The sequence below is a fragment of the Misgurnus anguillicaudatus genome, chromosome 13 (assembly GCF_027580225.2).
Source record: "Misgurnus anguillicaudatus chromosome 13, ASM2758022v2, whole genome shotgun sequence".
Classification (NCBI taxonomy): domain Eukaryota; kingdom Metazoa; phylum Chordata; class Actinopteri; order Cypriniformes; family Cobitidae; genus Misgurnus; species Misgurnus anguillicaudatus.
Genome location: NC_073349.2, coordinates 23,972,218 through 23,988,508, shown reverse-complemented (window position 1 = coordinate 23,988,508; position 16,291 = coordinate 23,972,218). Strand labels below are relative to the sequence as shown.

Below are 16,291 nucleotides of genomic sequence, written 5' to 3'. Positions count from 1 at the left end.
CTGCACTTTCGCTGGAGCCAAAGGGACGGCAGCCATCTATAATGTACATACAGTAGCGAGAGAGAGAGAGAAAGAGACACAGAGAGAGCCAATAATGAAAAAGTAATGAATGGAGATGGCAAGCATAAGTTTTAGAGAGTAATGATGGGAATGAGACTCACTGATTTATATTTGTACCTTATATATATAGTACAGTATGTATAGTGTGAGTCAAAATGAGTTAGCATGCTAAGATGCAGATGGTAAAGCTTAACTTTGCGTTAGCATAGCATTGCGTTAGCAACTGAACACACATACTGAAGAAACGAATAACCTGAAATGCACTTTGAGGCGTCTGCCGAATGCATAAATGTAAATAACCTGGATTTCTTTAAAGTCACGCATGTGTTTGCAAGTGCAACCAGACAGTCGTATTTGTTATTACATGACATTTGTTTCCCCCCTGTGTCTCACCCACACCTGCATTACTTTTACAATTACTTCCATATTCTCCCCGCGACCGCATCCCTGCCCGATTGCTTTTAGTTTCCCTGCAGGAGCCATGAACAGAACATTTACCTCCCCTACCAGAATGCCAGGCCCGCTTCCTGCCTGCAAATGAAGTATGTTCTTCAAAGTGCCCTCTGCGGAGTAGTGGACACACAGCTCTCCGTGACATAAGGTCCCTACGGTGCACGTCGGGTCGTGCCAGGGTCACGCTCAGCCGAGCGAGAGAAGACGGGCCGTGTTGACTGGCTGGCATGTTTTATGTATGAACACATTTACCGTTACGGCAGGACTTCAGCGTGCTGTAAAAGTCAGTTTGGGGTAATGGAAGGCTGCGGTTCACAGATGGTTTTTACATTGGTTGAAGTGGACTAATGGTTTAACAGGGCTTTTATGTAACATAGACATGTAGCGTTTGAGGTTTTTGTAAATGTGCTCTGGGCCTGGAATGGGATGAGAGATTGCAAGGAATGACAACTTGTTCATGTTAACACATTTAGAAAGCGGGTAAGAAGTTGATGTGTATCAAATGTGTCAAGTCAATAAAGTTTTTGTAGCCTGAGCACCGATTACAAAGATGCATATTCTTATCTGCTATAGGTGTAAAATATGTTGAAATAATTGAAATATCACTCATTTGCATATTGCAATGGTTTGCAATAACTGAATGGTTTTATAACAAAAAATCTAACATTTAGTTCAAAGCAGATACCAGATAGATTGGCGAGGTAAAGAGTGATGCTTTCTCCCCCCTCCCAAAAAACTGTTATAGACGTTTCATCGGACGCACACGCATTGTTGCGGTTATGCGTCTGAACCATAGACTAAAAAAATATGAACGTAGTGTCCGTGAGGTCACCCATAGGTTTGTGAAGAGCTTTTTTGAAGCCAATAGTTGGCGGTGCCTGCCGTCGCCATCTTGGCATCCAATCCAAAAATGGGCAAATAGGCGAGACATGGGTGAAGCTGAAGTGATTGGTTGTTGAAACCACACCCGCCTAGCTTGACGGTAGTTACCTATCACTGAAGTAGCTATGCCCTAATTTATGCAGAACTTTTAGGCTTAATTTCATTTTAAATGGATGAGTTTGTTTAAATTATCCACCCCCTCACAGTTATCATGAAGGGAAAACGTTGCTATATAGACCAAAATCACTGTAAACATTATGTTTTGCTGTAAATTTGGCATTTTTTACATTTTTACATACCACATCGAGAATAACAAATGTTTTGGTTTCCTAATGTTAGCTCAGTGTAGTTTTTGATATGCTTTAGCTATGTTTTGAACTAAGGTAATCTATTTGTTATTGATTTTGCTTGTTATAGGTTGTTATTAATTCTTTGCATAAGTTTGCCAGAAGGTACGATTGTTTCATGAAAGCCATTTGTTTATGTTGTTACTGCTGAAACCGTAATTTTTTACAATTTTCCTTTTTTTATTACATTTTATATAACTTAAATTAATTTAACCACTTAACTGTCACTGTTCCTGTAGAGGAACACCTAGGTTTACTTCAAAATTTTGGATGTAAATGTTTATTGAATCATGACAAACTATATATTTTTGGAAAGGTCTAAGCCTCTAGAATACATTTTTCAGCAGTGTTTTATAAAATAAATTATGTAGGGAGAGTAATTGATTACTTTATGAAGAGAGTGCGCCTCAAAACAGTTATGTCCTGCTAAATGTCATTGTCCCACTGGTGGGATGCCTACAATTACCTCAGTGTTTTGCATATGAATTCTTATCCAATCATGACAAACTGTATATCAATGGAAAGCTCTAAGAGTGTAGTTTTCATTTGTCATCATCATTTTGGGAAAATATTGACATAGTGTGAGTCATTTTCTAAAAGGTCACAGGCCCTCAAGCGGGCCCACATTGTTTTTACATATTTATAACACTAATACCCTATCCTAAACCTAAAAATCTTGACAAACTATATATCTTTGGAAAGCTCTAAGAGTGTAGTTTTCATATTTCATCACAATTTTTGGAAAATTATGACGTAGTCAGAGTCAGTTTCTAAAACGTCACGGGCCACAGGTGGACCCAATTTGTTTTTATATATGTATAGCACTAATACCCTGTTCTAAACCTAAAAAATCTTGTCAAACTATATATCTTTGGAAAGCTCTTAGAGTGTAGTTTTCATATTTCATCAAAATTTTGGGAAAGAAATGACGTAGTGAGAGTCAATTTCTAAAATGTCACAGGCCAACATGTAGGCCCAATTTGTTTTTACATATGTCTAACACTAAACCGCTACTCTAAAACTAAAAAATCTTGATAAACTATATATCACTGGAAAGCTCTCAGAATGTAGTTTTCATATTTCAAGGTCATCTGATGATAGAAATAATGTAGTGACAGTTTTTAGTTACATGACCCCACCCCCCATAGGAATGCATATTAATTTTATATATTCATAATTCTAATATCATATTATAAATCTTCAAAAATATTGACAAACTATATATCATTGGAAAGCTCCAAGAATTTAGTTTTCATATTTCAAAATGTTTTAGCAGTTATAATAATGCAGTGACAGTATTTTATCAATTTGTGACAAGAGAATGCAGCAAACCGTTGACCTCTAGTGGCCGTTGTTGGTAAAACCACTAAAAGTGTTACACAAACCTCATTTTTTTGTGATTTTAACTTAAAATTTGGATCACGACTGCTTGAGACATATGGCCTCATGTTTACATTATTACTTTTGTGAAACATTTTCATTTTTATAATTTTATTTATCAAATTAATATGTTATTGCATTATTTTTAATTATTATAATAAATTTAAACTGCTATAACAAATTTTCTGTTAAATATTTTCACCTCCAGAAACATCAGTGAAAAACCTTACATTGTCTTCTTTAAAACAAGACCAAGATTAGTCTTTTAGACCAAAAAATGATTTGTGTCTAAAACAGCATTTTTACACCGGGTCACTTTATGCGTTTTCTTTGATCGGATAGCTATCTGATTTGTTAAAACTGTTTCAATTACATTTGGCCACATAAATGCGTCTCGGCAAAACGGATATGAATCCGATCTTCTACTCCTGTGCAAAATGCAAATATACTACTCATTAATCTGCCTTAAAAAACTTAAGACAACATTTATGCAACAAAAGGCAGCACTTACTGTATGTTAAAAATGTTTTTATCCGCTGTTGTCGCTCCATAACGACAACGAGCATGTCGTCTTTGTTTGTTTGCCTCTTTGACAGCTAACTTCTGGGTGACGTGCTTACGCTTGGGAGGAGTTATGCGCTTACATATGTGGTTTCATTAACCATATGTATTTACACTTGTCCAGTTTCTTCTGAAATGCGTCCCATGCCACCTCCTGAAGTGGTTTGAGCGATCAGATTTAAATACGTCTCGAAAACATTTCGAAAGGCATTCACACCTGTTTTTTTTATGATCGGATACGTATCTAATCCGAGAAAACGCATGAAGTGACCAGGTTCAAAAAGCCCCTTAAGCAGCATTTAGATTGAATGAAGAATAAATGAAGATCGTCCCTTGCTTCTCAGACTTATCTTCTTAGAAAATGTTCAATAATCTTAAATAGAGTTTGAGAAGTGATTTTAATAATGTCTCAAACTGTAAACAGATTTGCAGCGATACTAAAGTAAGATTAAAAGTTAAGGATTTCAATATCAGCTCAGACAGTTCTCATCAAAATTTCACAAGCCGCAATTAAATTTAGAAGACATATCTAATTTGATAGTTAATGAAAGGCTGTAGCTGAGAACTCATTGTTTCTGCCTCTGAACTTCGGTTGGGGGGTCTTCGCTCCCCCTCTTTGCCGAAAATTTTTCCGTCCTCTTCATCTGCTCTATTGTGAAGTTCTACTAGACAGACGCGTGACCTGACTCTGACCCTGGTCTGACATACACCCTACAAGCAGGACAGCTACAATGTGTCCAAGTCTTATAATTGGTCAACAGGGATGGGTGGAAGTGATGGGCGGAGATTGGTACATATGAAAGCTGTGCTTTCAATTATGTCATGTGATATTATTGCCTTTTACCCTGATCAAGAGCCCCTCTGTCATTTAAGGGCTTTATATCAAATGGTCCGCAACATAATAAAATGACCGGAAAAAATGAATGTATAGTTTAAGTTTTGAGTCAAGGCAAGGTGCTTTCTTTTCCCAGAACATATACAATTTTTACTTCTTTTATTATTATATTTTATTGTATGCTTTTTGACTGTATTTCCTTCACTATCTGATCTACTAAAAGGAAAAAAAATCATATGGAGGCACAATTATTTTTGGTAATTGTTATAAAAATGACCTCTCTTATTTCCACTAACGGTTTCTTCTTTCTGTCTCAGATCCGCGTTGATGGTCCCCCTCACGGTGGCGTCCAGTATGAAACCTTGCCGGTCATCAAAGATGGAAGCCCCGTCCTGAGAGACATGGCCTTCTCATTGGACAACAGCTACATCTACGTCATGTCGGAGAGACAGGTCAGAATATATATATAGACTTTCTGCATAACAGCCACAGAGAACGTGACAGCGGATGCTAATGAAAGAGGAATGGGAGAAGAAAAGAGAAGCCAAGTGTCAGTGAAGGGGAAAGTGATGGAGAGACAGCGAAAAGAGCAAAGACGGTGAAAACAAGGTCACTTTGCCATGACAGCAAAATGACGAGAAAATATGGAGACTTTCAGATATAATAGCAATACACACAACACCAGGTGGTGGTTTATATCTTATGGGATATGTTTCAGACCAAGTCGTATTACATAACATGTTATGAGTTTTTTTTTATTAACAACAGCTAGATATATAATTATATGTGATATAAATCAATACTGATAGTTCATACTGTCCCCCCTTAAAGGGAAACTCATTTTTTTTTAAATATGCTCATTTTCCAGTTCCCCTAGAGTTAAACATTTGATTTTTACCTTTTTGGAATTTATTCAGCTGATCTCTGGTTCTGGCGTTAGCACTTTTAGCATAGCTTAGCATAATCCATTGATTCTGATTAGACCATTAGCATCACGCTAACAATAACCAAAGAGTTTGGATATTTTTCCTATTTAGTACTTGACTCTTCTGTTGTTGCATCGTGTGCTGAGACCGACGGAAAATTAAAAGTTGTGATTTTCTAGGCAGATATGGCTAGGAGCTATAGTCTCATTCCGGCGTAATAATCAAGGACTATGCTGCCGTAACATGGCTGCAGGAGGCGGAATGATTACGCAGCAGCCGAAAATAGTCCCCTCAGTAACTTTCGATGGCAGGGGACTTTTTTCGGGCAGTGCGATATATTACTACGCCTGCTGCAGCCATGTTACATCAGCAAAGTCCTTGATTATTACGCAAGAAGGAGAGTATAGTCCCTAGCCATATTTGCCTAGAAAATCACAACTTTTGATTTTCTGTCTGTCTTGGTGCACGATGTAACTACAGAAGAGTCAACTTTTAAATACTCCAAACTTTGGTTATTTAGCATGATGCTAATGGTCTAGTCAGATTTAGTGGATTGTGCTAAGCTATGCTAAAAGTGCTAGCGCCAGACCCGGAGATCGGCTGAATGGATTCTAAAAAGGTAAAAATCAAATGTTTAACTCTAGGGGAACTGAAAAATAACCATATTTTCAAAAAAAGTGGAGTGTCCCTTTAATTTAGACTTTATTATAAAGACAAAGTGAGAAAACAAGAGTCTCAGTTTAGAGATGGATGGCATGGCTGCTTCCCAACATCTCAAGCCTTTTTTAATATCTACTGTAGAGCACTGATATCCCCTTTGGGGCGGGATGTGGGCAGTGGTATGGGGTCGGGTGTGGCGAGAGTGAAGGGGTGGTAATGAGAGAGGTGGTTCAATGCACAAGAGAGACAGGTTCACATCAGTAGACGCAGTGCATGCTGGGTAAACACCCCCCCATCTCGCCGGGCAGCACATATGGCATAGTGTGAGATGTGTCGAGTCAGCACATTGTGACTGTTCACAAACTCCTGAGGGATAGAGTGGTGCTCTCAGTATTTTATCAAGTTTATGGTTTGAGTCACTGGCTCTTGCATCAACCAACCTGGTGACAAAGAGTTAACAAGACCGATACAGACTCGCTTAAGTGTCCACTCTCTATTACTTTTACACTGGCACAATGCAGTTTAAGGGGATGTGTTGCAATAAATACAATTTATGTTCTATTGTAAGCATATGTGGCATCGGTGACAGAACATTAAATCTGTTTACAGTCATGCAATATGAGATGACTACATGGTACATATTGTTGCTGTAAAAGGGTTCCTGAGTTATCTACATGGTTCTTGGGAGATTGCAGAAGTTCTGGGATTGTTTCTTGCATTGGCAGCGCAAAAAGACATGGGATCCCAGGGAACACATATGCATACGTGTGGCACATACATAAATGTTGGACAGTGGCGGCCGGTGACTTCTTTTTTCGAGGGCGCTCGATGCAAAGTTCGTCACAACATGTATGTAGCCCATCATGTGTGTGGTTCGTCATTTCATAGTATGTGTTCTGCGCGTCGATGTGCATCACATGTCTTGTTAAAATAAGTGCCTGCTGCAGACGCGTCTAAAGATTTTATGATAAAAGAGACGGTCGCGTTTGCCAGATCTCAGAGTAATAATCAAAGTTTAGTGTTCATGGAGTGTCTTGCATGTATTTTGTGAACGTGAGCGTCTCTTTTATCATAAACGGTTTTGGCGCGTGTGCAGAAGGCACTTATTTTGACAAAACACGCAATGCACATGGTTCACATGACGCAACAAACACATATTTTGAAAACACAAGGAACACCAATGTCACTCCGAAAACTTATTTTGAATTTGCGCCCCTCGGATGAGCAGTCACGAGCTGCCACTGATGTTAGATCATTATTATACGTTTTTCAGATCTTTTAGATTAGATTCTTGGTTTTATCCGTTAGCAGAGAAAAACGAAAACTATCCTGTGTTTTTTAAAGTTTTAGTTCATCTCAAAAGTTCTTCCATTGTACCAGTCAGCAAAACCCTTTTTGAGCTTTTATTTTGTTCCCATGGATTTCTTATTCTCAGTGCAGAATTGTCAATGGGGAGCATTTTCTATTGAATCCTTTAAATATCACCACCTCGCATGGTAATTCAGACCCATTCTGTCATAAAAAAGCCATCAGCGTCTTCTACTGTCATCCTCTTTTGTCCCGTTTCAAGTGTTTCAGGTGATTAATTTAATATCACAGATTGGTAAGCGGCTACATCGAGAGGCATAGCTGGTCTCAATAAACACTTTAAGGGCCGCCTCAGGTTCGATTGCTCTCTGAGGTATTTCGCCTGCCGCCTCTGACTCATTTCTCCGAGTGGTGTTAATATTCAGGATGCAGGTGCTAGGCGCTCACTTGTCGGGTTGTGAGGATCAGAAGATAGTGATGAACGGCACAGCCTCTGTCACTCTGGTGCGGCGTTTTAGGAGTTGCATTTCGCACTTCACAGAGTGACGGGATTAGCATTCACCTTTACTCTTATCAGGAAAAGAGCTCGTCCTGGTCACATGTTGGGCGTAAATGGAGCCAAAATGGCTGAACTAGGATAGTTATTGCAGCTCCCTGAGGATGTGAAGTGTACTGTCTGCATGCCTGTTGGCTAAGAGGAGACAAAATGACCTATTATACAGCAATAAGTCATAGCAGAGCTTAAATATGCCATCTGGCACTTCTGTGTGATGGAATGTGATGGTAATATTACAAAGTAGATGCAAATGCCTTTCTTTGATGAAGTACCTTTAGACAAATGGGTGAATAAAATAGTGGTATACGTTCTAATGCATAGATTTTTTTCATACTTTAGAAACAAAACCACATTTACATACATGCCTCAGACACCATGAGCAACAATGAATTTCCGTGTAGCAGTCAAGCATGCTCAGCTCAGTCCAGCGTGTAACACGCACACACATCACTACCACATTTCCCCTTGAGCATCTATAATTATTTTCTATGAGGCCGTATATTGTGTGTTGCTGGCCTCTGTTCTGAAAACTCACATAAATAAAACTCATTTCAAATGCATAGAGCCTCACTCTCTCACAATAGATTTCAAATGGACTTCCTTACATTGAAATAGTGAAAAATAGGCAAATACTCACACGCTTACATAGAAAGACTGTAATTCATAGGGCCGAATGATTTCCTTGATGCAGAAAACACGGATAGAATCACGGAATCAAGACATGAAAACGGAATTTACTGTATAGTGCGCAATTTCACGCAATTTGGCAAATTTTGTATAAATCATTTTTAAAAGCCATTTATATTCTTAACCGGCTAATAAAATGATAGAAATGTTTGCAAGATGCAACATGGTCAGATGATTATGCACCGTCAACTATAAACATTTATTCTGAATAGAGAAAACCGTGCCCAAGAGACCATCTGAGACCACAAAGTCGGCAAAAAAAATTACAAATAAAAATTGAAGACCCTCCTCATATACACTGAGTTAAATACAGAGGCTGGCTCTAATGTATTTTAATGGACATCAAGCAGTTTTTTTTAACTCTGTTGTTATTTGTACTGCTCACTAAATTTCACAGTACTCTGTCTGAAAAAAGATTGAATATTGGATTTTAATATGAAATTCTGTAAACATTACCCAAATATTAAAACACAACGAAATTTACTTTTCAATGCAAAGCATTAATACACTTTATTTTTTCAATTTACAAAATCCAGAAAAATTTAAACACAACAATATGGAATCCTAAAAATATTAAAACGAGAAAAAAACATAATACAGAAAAATAAACTGAAAAAACGGAATTTAAGAAAAAATAAAACAGAATTTGTGTGAATGCATTGTTTCTTATTTATAATGACAATAAAATGCAATATGTTAAAGAACTGTTATGCACATTATTCTGTTGTTTCAAACCCGTTTACTGCTTTTCCTATTTGTCAGTGGAACAGTATTTTTTAAAAAGAATATTCATGCTGCTCTTCTTCATAAAACAGCTGCTCATGATGAACAACTTTGTCAAAACATCATAAATGTGCATAAATATGACATCATCACATGTCCTAATATGTTTTTATGTGAGTATCTGTTATTTAGCTTTTATTTTAGCTTCTATTTGTACATTTTAGGGTTTGACACATTGGGTTGTTATACTGAACGGTTTCTTTAATTCTCTATAGTTATTGGTTGTCAAGATATGGACGTGTCCTCTACTTGAGCAGGAGCATAAAATACATGGTCTACACAAATACATCGTTCAACTATTGTCATGTAATGTCAGCCCTGTTTACCGACCGTCTGTGAAGGGTTTGAAAGAAAGAGCGTCCAGAACAGAGCTGGGGTTTGTCTTAGATCACACAGGCGTTGAGATGGTGTCCTTTCTGTGGTAATTCATAGCATTGTGATAAAGTGCTCGGGCTCCTTGGCTGGGGAAGAGAGCCAGAGGCTAACAGCTACGAAAGGTCAGAGCTGTTTCAGCTGATAACAGCTTTACAGAGAAAGAGAGAGAGAAAGAGAGAGAGGGGTGGGCGAGAGAGAAACAAAGGGAGACTCACAAACAGACACGGAGGCCTCACAATGTTTGCAAACGTGTGTCAAAGTCTGTTTTAAGAATACACCCCTTGAGTTTCAGATTCCAGCTTTCCTATAAACCTGCTGATGTTAAGTTACATTTTGTGAGTAATTGTCTTATTGTTTGTGGTGGATGAACACCTAAGGCCGATGTATGGTCCATTTTTTACACATATGTGAGGGTCTTGAATTTTTTTCTCATCATAAGAGTGGCATGCTGTACGTGCACCAGCAGATTTTTTAAACCCTGCATACATTGTACGTGTTGGTAGCACATCAGTTCTTCCAGAAAAAAACAGTTTTTTTGATATTGTTGCGGGCAAAAATCCTTGATCTTGCTGCACGTTTTCTTAAAAAATGCGATATAATATGCGGGATAATTATGCAATTTTATGCTATGAAATTGCGGGAACTTGCAAAAATTGCGGGAACTTGCAAAAACTGTTTGCAGCTTTTGCAGCTTTTCAATGATGTTCACGTCACATAATCACGTTACTTCATAATGTTCCCATGGCAACAGGGGACATGGCTGCGCTTGTGTGAAGTAAATGCAAGATTTTTCAACTTTCTGCTAAGATATATATGACTTTTGCTACGAAAATGCAGGGATTATGAAATCATGCAAGCCTCGCATATTTTTGCGCACGGAAATCTGCAATTTATGCTGCGAATGTGCGGCATGTTTGAAAAAATGCGGCCCCCGCATAAATATGTTGACTTTGGCTGATTATGCGTTGAATCATGCAATCGCATAATCATGTTTTTCTGGAGGGACTGGCACATGCGCCTACAGGAGAATATAGTATGTACCCCAAAAGATGCATTTTATTTTGTTGCAATGCGCATGTAAAAACACGTCAAAAAAACTATATTTTGCAAGGTTGTGCGTTTGACCATGCGCATATGTGCGCATACACATAAAAAATAGACTAAACTCCGGGCTTTAGTGGACACAGTACATATTATTCGTGCCTCACCACAGTGACGTACATGTCGTTCACAAGTTCTCTACGCATCATACACAAAACCTAAACCATTGACCACGGAGGCTGATTAGAAGGCAACATTGTGACAACATTGTGACAACCTTCAACCCACCAGTGTAGAAACATCAAACTTTTGGCCATGTTGTTACAACGTTGTCAGACAGTCGGCTACATTTAGACAACATTCTGCGTTTGCTGGTTTTTTTCAAATAAAAATAAAAAACCTGTGAATTTTGGATGTTCATTTAAATGACAACTGCATTTTGTGGGCCAAAAACACGAATCGCAAACTTTTGAAAACTTTTTTGAAAAGATTTTGAAAACAATAGCGTTATTATCTGTGTAAACTATAGAAACATGAACTGGCAATGTCATACGCATGCATATTACATGTTAAAGTCACCATAAAATGGAAGTAGCAATCGTCTTCTTTTCCCTATTGTAATGTATATCCAAGTGAAACAGCTTCTAAAATGAGAAAAAATGTAGGGCGGGACTAAATTTCATTTATAAAGACCTGATTGGATCATTGAAAGTTGCTAATTGCTAAATGATTATTGTTATTATTATTATTGCTAATTGCTGTGGTCTCCAATAACCCGTCTTCGCGCCATTCCTTGTGACAGGAAGTAATGATTAAAGATTACGAGGCCACATGATTTTTTTTTAATAATGAAGCGCACAGATAAATCATTTATAATAAACACTACAACAAATAAAAATTTGAATTGTACATTTTAATTTCATGGCGGCTTTAAGATATAATGTGACGTCACCAACTACTGGCCCGGCATGCATAATAGAATGCTTTTAGTCGCTTTTGTGGATCAACGTAAACGGGGATCGTTTTGACAATGTTATAATCTGTGTGTAAAAACCCAGCGTGTCGCACAAGCCTGAAAAGTGAAGCCAAAATGTCTCGATCGTCCCCTAGTGACTGGTCCTAGTATAGGACATAAACCCCGCCTCTCCCATGTTATTCAAAGGGACTTGAAACCAACTAAACAATTTAACACTTCAATTATCTTTTTTTCTGAAGCTGGTTTCTGTCACATACTGTAGTTTTTATCACGCTGATGTGAATTCAAGTGTTTGTTTTTAAAATACGTTTTTTTAGTTAGTTATTTAAAGGTGCAGTGTGTAATTTTTAGAAGGATCTCTTGAAAGAAATGCAAAATAATATACAAAACTATATTATCAGGGGTGTATAAAGACCTTTTTATAGTGAACCGTTATGTGTTTATTGCCTTGGAATGAGACGTTTTATCCACATACACCGAGGGTCTCCTTACATGGAAGCCGCCATTTTGTGCAGCCATGTTTCTACAGAAGCCCTTAACAGACAAACCTTTTTACTACGTTGTCTCCAACGTTGACATGTTTTTCCGGTGCCGGCTACCGTAGCTTCTCTATGTATTTCGAAGGCAGGAGGTAAGCAGTGGACTGAGCCGTTGGTTGCAATTCACAACCTCACCACTAGATGCCGCTAAAATTTACACAATGCACCTTTAATGCTATAAAAATGGTGGTGTCACGTCATGATTGACAGCAGTGATATGCGCATTCTGCGAGAGTGAGGGCGGGGCCTTGATTTCGCGGCTTTGCTTCCTGCTCACTACTGCACATGATTGGTCCCGAAATCAATAATGTGCATACTCAAGAAGCAAGATGTCAGTGGCGTATGGGGACACTTGGGGGCTTCACTTTTCACCAATGGAAGAGAGCGAACGCGCGTCGTCCATCTTTTTTTACAGTCTATGGTAAAAACGCGTTGGTTTTCAGTAAATTATTCACATGTAAACGCACCCTTAGATGGACACAGTGTTGATCAGTTCAAGACTCATCATAAAGCTTCCAGAAAGAGACATTTACAGTGGAGACGTTACACTTTCATTCATGTTGACAGACACTGGGCGGGTTCTGATAATTAATGTATACATGAATAGTTTGCACTCTTGAGGATGCAACCAAAACTCCTCTCATCTCGTTTTAAAGAGAGCATGTAAACCAAACCCCTATGCAAATATAATGAAATAAGGCTAGAGCACTTGAAACAACTAATTGTATATTTTGACCGAACCGAAGCCACACCTGCGTTTGCTGCTATTGCAAATCCATAGCATGTAACCAACATCGCATTCATTGAAGCGTGTAAACCAAACCCTTATGCAAATTACTATAAGGAAGGGGATATCGCTTTACAGACGGTTTGCGTATGACCTCATATAACTCTAAAACAAAGTGACTTCTGGTTAATGTGTTTTAATATCGGTCAACGTCTCTCCATTCACTATTGCTCTATAAATACCTCTTTTCTTTCTAACTTTAATTGAGAGGCCTAACACAGACAAGTAAAACGGCAAAACAGAGTGCCAATTATTCTTCAATCAAGCAGGAGTGGGCTTGAGAATAGATTGTGAGTGTTTTGATTGTCCGTTTTACGGTTTAATCAGTCGAACAATAAAGTTGTTATGAACTCCCCCTGCATCTTTTCATTTATTCATTTCATTATCACCGGCTGAGGCCCTTGGACCCGGACCCATTGCCTGTCCAGAAGGATGAAAGTGTGGCTTTATATACAAGTAATATGATATGAACGTGTCTAGATAGGCTTTGTAAACGTCTCTTCTAGACAAGCTTTATGAGACCAGAATGGAGAACAGCTTCTCATTTTATCGAAATCAGTGGTTTTCAAACTGGGCGCGCAAGGTGGACCTAGTTTTATGACATTTTTACAGACGTTTGTTCCACGAAAGCCATTTGTTTATGTTGTTACTGCTGAAATCGTCTATAAATACATTAATTAATCATAAATTATGTGTAATTAAACCTAAAATGTGGCTACTTTCCCACAACATTGTATCATTTAAGCACAAAGGGGGATGCACCCTACACAAGGGGGTGTGCATGCCAAAAAGTCATCAAAATGTCAGACATTGGCTTATATGTGGCTTTAAAACTCAACACAAGATTTGGCGTCATCTCTCTCACGCTCGCTATTATGATAATCGCGTGAAATTTCCGTCTGCGTGACTAACGTGGAAAAGCTTGCGGAGTGTTGACTTTCACATCCAAACCTGACTCTCCGGACATGTGTCGCTGTCAGTCTTTTCTGTCCGTAGCTCCGGATAAGCATCAGATGCGAGATCGTCTCCTTACCCCTGGACTCCCCCCCAGCTCATAAAGCAATGTTACCGAGATCATCAACCAAATAAGAGCCTCTACATTTCCGCCCTGGCAATTTCACTCCAAGTGCTCAGCTGTGAAATTTGAAATCCATGCATGGCTTCCTTTTTTCATGTCTTGAAGAAGCAGATTATTTGCGCTGTGTCTTTGCACACCCTTAGCCCCCACACACACATACATGCACACGTTTATAATCATATACTGTACGTGTATTTACAGTTTTTGCACTCATACACACACATGAGCTCGTTTCAAACCTGCACCACCTTTGTCTGGGAAATGTGTTGGAAATGAACTGTGTGGTTATCAAATGCACGGAAATGGAATTTTCAGCCGGAGTGAGATTGTTTGGAGGCTCTCGTCTCTTTTTCAGCCCATCCCAGTCAGCTCCAAAAATAACACTTTTCTTCCATTATTCATTTGAACATTGTGTGGTCATCTCAATGTTCTGCACGGTTTCATCAGATATTACAGCTATTGTAAACGTGTGCATTTGAGATTGAATAATGCATTTCTCTATTCAGCATATTCGCCTCACATAAATTTTTGGTGCTTGTTAAAGGAAAACACCACTGTTTTTTAATGTTTTGCTGTGTTCTTACCTCAACTTGGACGAATTAATACATACCTATCTTTTTTAAATGCATGCACTTAATCTTTGTACAACGCGTCGTTAATGTGTTAGCATTTAGCCTAGCCCTATTCATTCCTTAGGATCCAAACAGGAATGAATTTAGATGCCACCAAACACTTCCATGTTTTCACTATTTAAAATCGAGTAGTTACACGAGTAAGTATGGTGGCACAGTCTTTAAATAGGGAAAACATGGAAGTGTTTGGGGGTTTCTAAGTTCATCCCTGTTTGGATCCTAAGGAATGAATGGGGCTAGGCTAAATGCTAACACATTCACGATGCGCTGTACAAAGATTAAGTGCACGCATTGAAAAAAGATAGGTATCTATTCAGTCGTCCGGGTTGAGGTAGGAACATAGTAGAGTATTGAAAAACTGTGGTGTTTTCCTTTAAGGGATGCTGTTGCTTATGCTTTGCGTTACAGATTTGAGAAAGCCACTCAGATTTTGGGGTGAGCTCTTTGGACTGAATTCATTAACAACCATCTACAGTAGTAACCTCCAAGGACACCTTACCAACCACAAAGGAACCTGCTCAAAATCTCTCCATCACCTTAGCAACTGTGCAGTAATGCCCTGGCAACCACCCGCAGCTTCCTTTGCACATGCTAGCATTACTTTCATTTTCTAGTTTAACAGTTTGTTTTCAATCTACATTTATGAAAATATTTAGATTAGATTGTTGTGTAATTGACGTTGTGTCTGCACAGATAGCACCCTCAAGTAAGCATGTGATTTACGCGCCGTTCCATTGGGGTCTTTTGTTTGTCTTTGTCGGATATGAACGGTCCCTCATACCGCATTCAGATTGAGTTGGCCGACAGCCACTGGATTTCCTATGTGTGTGTGTGGCTTTAACTGCGAGACGTCAGTGTTTGGGTGACTGTAGTGTGGTTAGAGAGGTGGGGGTGTGTATGATGAAAGGCTAACTGGAAATCAGCAGAGCGGAGGATGTGATTAATGAGAACAAAGCAATGTTAATATTCACTTAACAAAGGTGCGCACACACACGCGGCCCTTGATTCTTATACACTGTGCACAGGATGTGCTGAAATCCACATAGACAGTGAGTCAAACAGGATTTGTGCTTGAAGTTTAGACATATTTGAAAATAAAGATGTGCATTCGCAGTCAATATTCCCTCCGGCGTGTGACCCTTGGTCGCCCTGTGAGAGGGCAGCTGCTCTTGCTAAAAAATGGGAACAAGGAAAGTGTGTTGACCGGTGACCTCCATTGCTTCTCTATTTGCCGATCACTGTCAATCATTCTGCCATAGACAAAGATTAAGTGTAGCTGCCATGATAATTGGGAATGAAAGTGTTTTTGTTTTAAAGCATTGTCATGAGAAATGTGATACATTGTATTCATGAAAAGTTGGAATAGTGATTGGATAAAGAAAACCATAAATGATCTCTTCACTGTTTCAGTTGTGTCAGCAGTGA

General features: G+C 38.7%; 1 protein-coding gene across 1 annotated transcript in view; it reads left to right on the top strand.

Annotated features, from left to right (window-relative positions):
* plxna2 (plexin A2) overlaps positions 1 to 16,291 on the top strand; it is a 260,451-nt gene that overhangs the window by 103,518 nt on the left and 140,642 nt on the right. Inside the window, exon 4 of the mRNA XM_073875455.1 lies at positions 4,836 to 4,970. Coding sequence (XP_073731556.1) covers positions 4,836 to 4,970 — 135 coding nt within the window. The remainder of the gene's footprint in view (positions 1 to 4,835; positions 4,971 to 16,291) is intronic.